Below are 8,734 nucleotides of genomic sequence, written 5' to 3'. Positions count from 1 at the left end.
TTTCCAGCCAATAGGAGCTGAGACATTTTGCTGAAGACAGTGCAATCAATGAAACCTCCTCCCTCCTTCCTTCCCTCCCTCTCCCTTCCTGTGCTGGAGCAGAGCCAGTGGAGCAGCCCGCAGGCAGGGAGTCTTCAGAGCTGCTGACTGGGAATCACCTAGGTAAGCTTATCCCTGCCAGAAACTGCCTCTGGAACCCCAGACCTGCTCTCCCCCCCAACTACCTGCCCCAGGCCATCACTCAAGCCCTTTGTATCCCTTCTCCCCACCTCCTCTAGGTCACAACTCCCTCCGGGTATGTCTACACTACAAAGTTAATTCGAACTAATGGACATTAGTTCGAATTAACTTTGACAGGCGCTACACTAGCGCTCCGCTAGTTCAAACTTAATTCAAACTAGTGGAGCGCTTAGTTCGAACTAGGTAAACTTCATTGTACGAGGACTAAGCCTAGTTCGAACTTAATAGTTCGAATTAAGGGGTGTGTAGCCCCTTAATTCGAACTAGTGGGAGGCTAGCCCTCCCCAGCTTTCCCTCATGGCCACTCTGGGCACCACCAGGGAAACTCTATTGCCCCCTTCCTGGCCCCGGACCTCTTAAAGGGGCACGGGCAGGCTACGGTGCCCGTGCCAGGTGGAAGCCTGCCAGCACCCAGCCCGCAGACCCTGCACCTGGCACGGCTCGAACCAGGCATCCAATGCCCCCCAGCCCTTCCCCTCTTCCCAGGACCAGGCTGGCGTCTCCCGGGAGCTTGCCCGGGACCACAAGAGGCGGGCACCCGCCTGGTCTAGTACAGACATCGTGGACGTCGTCCATGACCACCGCACTAGGCACAGGAAAGTGGCCGTCTAGGGCAGGAGAGCTGCCAGCCTGGCCACCCAGGAGCAGGTGTGCAAGAGAATCAAGGGGGTCCACTGAGACCCCCGACCCTGAGCCCTGAGCTTACAATGGCCGTCCTGGGTCAGACCAAAGATCCATCTAGCCCAGTAGCCTGTCTACCGACAGCAGCCAACCTTAGGGACCCTGGAGGGGATGGACCGAAGACAGTGACCAAGCCATTTGTCTCGTGCCATCCCTCTCCAGCCTTCCACAAACTTTGGGCAGGGACACCACTCCTACCCCCTGGCTAATACCACTCCGTGGACCCAACCTCCATCACTTGATCTAACTTCTCTTTAAACTCTGTTCTAGTTGTAGCCTTCACAGCCTCCTGCAGCAAGGAGTTCCACAGGTTGACTCTTTGCTTTGTGAAGAACAACTTTCTGTTGTTAGTTTGAAGCCTGCTACCCATTCCTTTCCTTTGGTGTCCTCTAGTCCTTCTTTATGGGAACTAATGAAGAACTTTTCTTTATGCACCCTCTCCACCCCACTCGTGCTTTTATAGACCTCATTCCTATCCCCCCTCAGTCTCCTCTTTTCTAAACTGAAAGTCCCAGTCTCTTTAGCCTCTCTTCATATGGGACCTGTTCCAAACCTCTGATCATTTTAGTTGCCCTCCCCTCTCCCACCCACTCTCTTCCCCTCTCCCACCTCCTTTTCCCAGTCTTCCCGAGTTTTGTTCAATAAAGAGAGATTCTATTTTTGACCATACGTTTTCTTTATTTTGTACATCAGGAAGGGCGGCTAGGGAAGGGTAAGTGGAAGGAGGTGAGGGAGGAATGGGGTACGAGCCCCCGATGGGGAGAACTGGGCTGGCTCTGCGGGCTTCTGGGGGTGGAAGCTCTCCTGCAGCCCCCCAATTGCCCCCTCTCTCCAGATGGCAGCCTGCGGCAAGTGCAGCCGGTCTGATGGCCGAGTGCTGTGATGTGCCCAGTGTGGGCACTCAGGGCACTCCAAGACAGGGCTGCTTTGCAAGCGGGGCACCCCTGAGAACTGTCTGTCCGGGGTGGGGGTCGGGTCCCTTTAAGCACAGCCCTCGGCTAGCCTGAGACAGCAGCTCCACGCTCTAAGTCCTCATCTGATGCCCTGCCGGCACCGCTTCCGGCCATCCTTAACCCCGGTTCAGGGTCCACTTAATGTGGACATGCTAATTCAAATTAGCAAAACGCTAATTCGAACTAGTTTTTTAGTCTGGATGCTTTAGGTCGAATTAACTAATTCGAACTAAGTTAGTTCGAATTAGCGCTGTAGTGTAGTCATACCCTCCCAGACCCTGTACCCCCCCCTTCCGCACTCCTCCCTCAGGCCAGAATCCTTTCCTGCACACATACTCCTCCCAAACACCATTCCCCGCCCCACATCACCACCTAATGTCTCTGTACTCCCTTTCCCCCCTTCTTCCATGTCACAACTCCTTCCCAAACCTTGCACCCTCTCCTACACCCTTCCCCCAGGCAGGATCCTCTACTGCATCCATAACCTCTCCTGGACCCTGCACCCCAAGCCCTCACCCCAGATTTTAACCCTCTCCTATACCCAAACTACCTGTCAGACCTCACACTCCCTACTGCATCTCAGTTCTCTGACCCCAGCTCCCTTTTGCACCCCACCTACTGTCCCAGATCCTGAGCCCCCTGCCTCAGAAGTGCTGCTCTTGACCAGTTACCAAAATCTTGGAGTGACCTCCCCATTAAAAATTATTGCTTACCCCTGGTCTGTGGTTATTTGGTCCTGTGTGAGCCTGGATGTGATGGACTAAATAATCTCTTGAGGTCCCTTCTAGACCTAATTTCTATAAGTCGTTAGACTTCTCAGTTTCCCCACCTATAAATTTGGGGTAATAACACCTACTGCAGAGGAATGTTGTGATACTTTTGGGCTACGCTCTGATATCCTTATTCAAGTTGAGTAGTCTTAGTCCACAAATTGTCTCATCGACTTTAATGAAACTGCTCTTGGAGCAAAGTGCTACTCAGAGAAGCATGGGTATCATAATTCAACTCCAAGCCAAAGCTCACTCATGTCATTGGAAAGACTCTCTTTGACTTCAGCGTGTTGTGGATCTGGCTTTACCTGCTAACAGATTTTGAAGATGTAAAACCCTATGAAAGTTCTAAGTAGTGTTATTATTTAGAGTGCTCCCACTTTTTAGTAGACTTTATTGTCAGAGAAACTTCAAAACGCAAATTGAAAACAAACTAATAACTGATGTGGAGCACTACAACTTTTGCAAACTATTAGTTAAATAAGCAAATACCTTCATCAACTAAATAATCTACTGCACTTCCAGATAGCACCATCTTTAGGGGAAAGTTAACTGAATAGGAAAGCCTTCTTCAATATAAAATTGATAAAGCAATAAACTCATGCATGATTAATCTAAAATTGTGCATTGAAACTTGTTTCCTCTCTCCCTCTCTTGCTTCTGCTTTTCACTGTCTGGGACCATTAGTTTTTATTAAAACATGACAATGTTGTTGAGTAGGCTACTAACTAGCACTTACAAGAGAAAGAAATGGAGACAAAAGACTGTAAACGTATCTTCCTAAATAAGATTTGGCCATAAATATGATTAAAGGTTCTGGTGGCCCGATGTGGCTTTTATATATTACATAGATGGAGTCAAAATTAATAAATCCCATCCAACTGTGCCTTGGAGAATTAATGGCAATTGTATGGACAAAGAGAAAAAAGCAAATTAAAAACCGAGGGTACGTCTACACTACAGCGCTAGTTCGAACTAACTTAGTTCGAATTAGTTAATTCGAACTAAGCTAGTTCGAACTAGCGCATCTAGAACTAAAAACTAGTTCGAACTAGCGTTTTGCTAGTTCGAACTAGCGCGTCCACACTGATTGGACGCAGGGGGGCATTTAAGGGCAGCTGAAACCGGTTCTGGCAGGGCATCAGGTCAGCAGTTGCTTTGTGTGGCTGCTGTCTGAGGCTATCTGAGGCTCGTGCTTAAAGGGACCCCCCCTGGACAGCCGGTTCTCAGCTTTTCCTGCTTGCTTGCCAACCTCGCCGAGGGACAGCAAAGCGTCGGTCTCTGTGCCCGTCTGTGTCGGTGCTTCCCTTCGGGGGGGCCGCCGCAGGTGGCAACATGGAGCCACGGCTCGCCCTGCACCTTCTGGTGCACGTTCTGGACTTGCTGCTGCAAGCCTGCCAGCAATGGCTCGAGGCTGCCTGGCACCACCTGGGGAACGTCAGCCCCCTGCCTCTCCGCCTGGCCGCCCTGGGGGCCGTGGAGGAGCCGCGGCGGCGCCCCGGCACCGGCGTGCCCCGCCGCATCTGGCGTCTGGACACCAGCAGCGACTGGTGGGACCGCATCGTCCTGGAGCGCTGGGACGACCGACAGTGGACCCAGAACTTTAGGATGAGGAGGGACACCTTCCTGGAGCTCTGCGAGTGGCTCGCCCCTGCCCTGCAAAGAAGGGACACTCGCATGAGGCCCGCCATCCCCCTCCAGAAGCGGGTGGCCATCGCCCTCTGGAAGCTCTCCACGCCGGACAGCTACCGATCCGTCGGGAACCAGTTCGGCGTGGGGAGATCCACTGTCGGAGCAGTGCTCATGCAGGTACGGCGCTCGTCGGCCACCGAGCCGGGGGGGAGGGGGGCTGCGAGGAGGGGATGGGCCGCCCCAGGGACAAAGGGGGGGGCGGGAGGAGGCGAAAGCGCCCCGCACCGGAGGGGTCGGGCTGTCCCGGCCGTACTACACGCCGCCAGGGGGGTTGCTTCCGGGAGTGGGGCGCGGGGCACTGCCAGGGCACGCACGCTCCCAGCCACCCGGGCGCCCCACTGATTGACGCTTTGCTGTGTCTCTCTCCGCAGGTGGTCAAGGCCATCAACCGGGTGCTGCTCCGCAGGGTGGTCCGCCTCGCCAACCCGGATGCCGTCATCCGGGGATTCGGCGCCCTCGGCTTCCCCAACTGCGGGGGGGGCCATCGACGGGACGCACATCCCCATCCGTGCCCCGGAACACCAGGCGTCCCGGTATGTGAACCGCAAGGGGTACTTCTCCGTCATCCTGCAGGCCGTATGTGACCACCGGGGACAGTTGACGGACATAAATGTGGGCTGGTCCGGCAAAGCACACGACGCCCGGGTGTACCGGAACTCCTCCGTGTGCCAGCGGCTGCAGGACGGGACCTTCTTCCCCGACCGCCACATCAGGGTCGGGGACGTGGACATGCCCGTGTGCCTGGTGGGGGATGCCGCCTACCCACTGCAGCCCTGGCTCATGAAGCCCTACACGGGACACCTCAATCCCTCCCGCCAGGCCTTCAATAACAGGCTGAGCAGGGCCCGCATCGTGGTGGAGGGGGCCTTCGGGCGACTGAAAGCCCGCTTTCGATGCCTCCTCACCCGTCTGGACCTGGCCGAGCACAACATCCCTCCCGTGGTGGCGGCATGTTGTGTGCTCCACAATTTGTGTGAGCGGAAGGGGGAGGCTTTCTTGCCAGCCTGGATGGCTGAGGCTGACCGCATGGCTGGACACTACGGTCAGCCCCGCACCGCCGCCGTCCGGGAAGCCCAGCGGGGGGCCATCCGGATCCGGGAAGCCCTGCGGGAGAGCTTCCAGGTGGAGGAGGAGGAGGACTGACCTCTCCCTGCATGCCCCACCGGGGCCTTCTTCCACCCTACCCCCCCCTTCCCCTTTCCCCTCCCTACCTACTGTCAAATAAAGACACCTGTTTTTCCAACAAAAACGTCTGTTTATTTCAGAGAACTGGGGTGGGGGAGGGAGGAATGAAGGTGGGAGAAGGGAGGGGGAAACCTGGGACGAGGGAGCTGGAAGGGGAGGGGAGGGAAGGGAGGAAGGGAAAGGAAAGCTCAGGGGTGGGAGTCTGGGTGCCTCTCCCGTCTCGCCACACTGCGGGTCCGGGGGCGTCGGTGGGGAATGGTTGTGGAGGGGGGGGCAGAGAGGACAGGGGGTGTGGAGGAAGCAGGAGCGGAAGCAGGAGGAGCAGGAGGAGCAGGGGGAGCAAGAGGGGGAGCAAGAGGGGGAGCAGGGGGAGCAAGAGGGGGAGCAAGAGGGGGAGCAGGGGGAGCAAGAGGGGGAGCAAGAGGGGGAGCAGGGGGAGCAAGAGGGGGAGCAAGAGGGGGAGCAGGGGGAGCAAGAGGGGGAGCAAGAGGGGGAGCAGGGGGAGGAGGAAATGGAAAGCGGTCTAGCAGGCTCTGGAGGTGGCCTCGCAGGGCACGGCCCTGCTCCTCCAGGGCCTCCAGACTCCTCTGGCGCAGCCTGAGGTCCTCCTGGACCCAGTGGTCCTGGAGACGGAGCTGTCGGTCCAGGAACCGGAGATGCCGCCTCTGGTAGTCCTCCTGGTTCCTGGCTGTCCTGCTTGCCCGGGCGCGGGCGGCTGCTGCAGGCGGGGTGGTGCGCCCTGCAGTCCCCGGTGCTGCAGCTGTGGTGCAAGAAGACCAGCGGTCAATTACCCCAGGGGCCCAGGTGTGTGAAACCCAGCTCCCCTCTGCAAGGCCAGGGCCCCTGCAGGATCCCCAGCTGCTGCTCCGTAGTGGGCAAGGCCCAGGCGCACGGTCCCGGGGCTCCCTCTCGCCCCAGCCCCCCGTACACATAAGGGGAACACGAGGGTACTCACAGGTGGATGCCTCCCCGGCCTCTGATGATGCAGGCGAGCGGCTCTGTGGGGTGCCTCGGGGGTCCCGGGTCCTGGGAAGGCTGGCAGCAGGCTCCTGGCTCTCAGAGCCCTCTTCCTCCTCCTCGGTGTCCAGGAGCGGTCCCTCTGCCCCGGGGTCAATCACGTCCCGGGGGGCAGGGACGGCATGAGGCCCCAGGATGCGGTCCAGGGCATGGAAGTGGGGGCAGGCCTCCGGGTCAGCCCCTGGCAGGCAGGCCCGGGAGTAGGACTGCCGCAAGTCTTTAATCTTGCAGCGCACCTGCTCCCGGCTGCGCTGGTGGCCCCTGGCGGCCAGGCTGGCAGCCATGCGTCCATAGACGGCCGCGTTCCGGTGGCTAGTGCGGAGATCGTGGACATTGGAGGCTTCCCCCCAAACCTCGATGAGGTCCACGATCTTCGCACTTGACCAGGCGGGCGCCCGCCTTTTGCGCCCCCGGGCAGGCTCCCGGGAGCCGCCAGGCTGGTCGTGGGGAGCAGTGGAGGGCTGGGAGCCCTCGGATGGCTGGCTCATAGTGTGGCAGGTGCAGGCTGTGCAGGCACGGGTGCTTGCAGCCTTGCAACTGGCACAAAGTGAGTAGCCAGCCCGTGGCCCTTTAAGGGCTCCGGGGCCGGGAGGGGGGCAATAGAGTTTCCCTGGTGTTGGCCAGAGTGGCCACCAGGGAAACCTGGGAAGCCTTAGCCTCCCACTAGTTCGAACTAAAGGGCTACACAGCCCTTAGTTCGAACTAGCTAGTTCGAACTAGGCGTTAGTCCTCGTAAAATGAGGTTTACCTAGTTCGAACTAAGCGCTCCGTTAGTTCGAATTAAGTTCGAACTAACGGAGCGCTAGTGTAGCGCATAGGAAAGTTAGTTCGAACTAACGTCCGTTAGTTCGAACTAACTTTCTAGTGTAGACATACCCCAAGTGAAGAAATGCCACTTATCTAGGGGGAAAACATTTTTAATGCTGTAGTTCAATTTTTTTTTAATCATAAGAGTAGATTCAGTTTTAATTAGAAAAACTGATTCAGAAAAATGCTTATACCATCAGCAAATAGCTCTTTTATTTTGCCAGTTCTCAGAACTTTAACAGGTGGTTAACTAACTCATTATTTCATACAGGCTCTTTACCTACCTTTGTTTCTGAAGGCAGAAAAAATTCTTTATTGTTACATGGTTTTTGGTAATGCAGCAGCTGCTGTTTATGCTAATTCTTGCTTACTTGCAAATAGACCTATGTTTATTTTGTGCCACACCAGCTGTCAACAAAGACATTTGAAGAATAATTTCCATACTTAAAAGAAAGGCTCTGCTCTTTCTTCTGATTGTGTGTCTCTTTCTTCTGCATTTCAGGCCTAACATATGTTCAATGGAGAAAACATCTAATGACAAATTAAGAGATGGGCTGAACTTGGAATGGCTGATGATCCTGTAGGTTTCTACCTACCTCCATTCACTCAGCACTTGCTCCTCCCCCTAGCCCTCATTCCAAAAAGTTCATCCTCTAAAATGTGCTAGTCCCAGGAAATACTGTTTGAGATCCCAAAATACAGGGGAATTCATGGGTATACTTGATCCTGCCTCTGCTCAGGAAGATGGGCTAGATGACCTTTCTACATCCTGCCTTGTCCATTATTACTACGATCCTATATGAATTTCTTAGATGGAAGTACCTGAGGGTTGAAATGGCAGGCTATCCAACCTACCTGTTAGTTAGAGCTTACCTGTATTCAGAGGTAACTCACTCGAGAGTAAGTAGGCACAGCACCCAGAGTGCCTGCCTGAGGGTCCCACTGAGCTGCTGGCTGGGAGATGCCTAAGGTAAATGCCTCCCAACCAGAACCTGCCCCCAGTATTCCACACTCTTCTGCACCCCAACTGCCTGCCCCAGGTCACAATACAAACTCAGGTCATAACCCAAACCCTCCATACCTCCTTCTATACTCCACCCCCCCCCCCCCCCAGGTCAGAATCCTCTCCTGAACCCAACCCCTCTTCCAGACCCTGTACTCCATCCTGTACCCCAATCTCCTGCCCCGGGACATAAATCCCTTCTTTTTCCAAACTCCTTCCCAGACACCTTCCTGAACTCTAGTACTCTACGCAGAGTTCCAGCCTGTATCCAACTTCCATTCCAGACAGCATATACACCCTCCACTGATACCATAGAAAAATCCAACCCTAGACCACTTACCAAATTCGTGAAGTGGGCCCACTTAACAAAATCTATTGCCTACTCC

General features: G+C 55.5%; 1 protein-coding gene across 1 annotated transcript; it reads right to left on the bottom strand.

Moving 5' to 3' along the window:
- Window positions 1–5,544: 5,544 nt before the first annotated feature.
- On the bottom strand, window positions 5,545–6,885 carry LOC142818502 (uncharacterized). Its single transcript, XM_075898469.1, has 2 exons — window positions 6,477–6,885; window positions 5,545–6,281 (listed from the first exon to the last, which is right to left on the bottom strand). Exons 1-2 carry the CDS (start codon window positions 6,820–6,822, stop codon window positions 5,710–5,712), a joined length of 918 nt encoding a protein of 305 aa, XP_075754584.1. The 5' UTR covers window positions 6,823–6,885; the 3' UTR covers window positions 5,545–5,709.
- Window positions 6,886–8,734: the final 1,849 nt, after the last annotated feature.

The sequence above is a fragment of the Pelodiscus sinensis genome, chromosome 15, assembly GCF_049634645.1.
Source record: "Pelodiscus sinensis isolate JC-2024 chromosome 15, ASM4963464v1, whole genome shotgun sequence".
Classification (NCBI taxonomy): domain Eukaryota; kingdom Metazoa; phylum Chordata; order Testudines; family Trionychidae; genus Pelodiscus; species Pelodiscus sinensis.
Note: the sequence above shows the minus strand (reverse complement) of the source record. Positions and strands in the feature narration are given on the sequence as shown.

Bases quoted from the DNA above. Each gene is read 5' to 3' on its own strand.
- LOC142818502 (XM_075898469.1), bottom strand. From the start codon at position 6,822: ATGGCTGCCAGCCTGGCCGCCAGGGGCCACCAGCGCAGCCGGGAGCAG. The intron at 6,282-6,476 runs GTGAGTACCCTC...CTTGCACCACAG, and splicing joins GGCCGGGGAGGCATCCACCT to CTGCAGCACCGGGGACTGCA.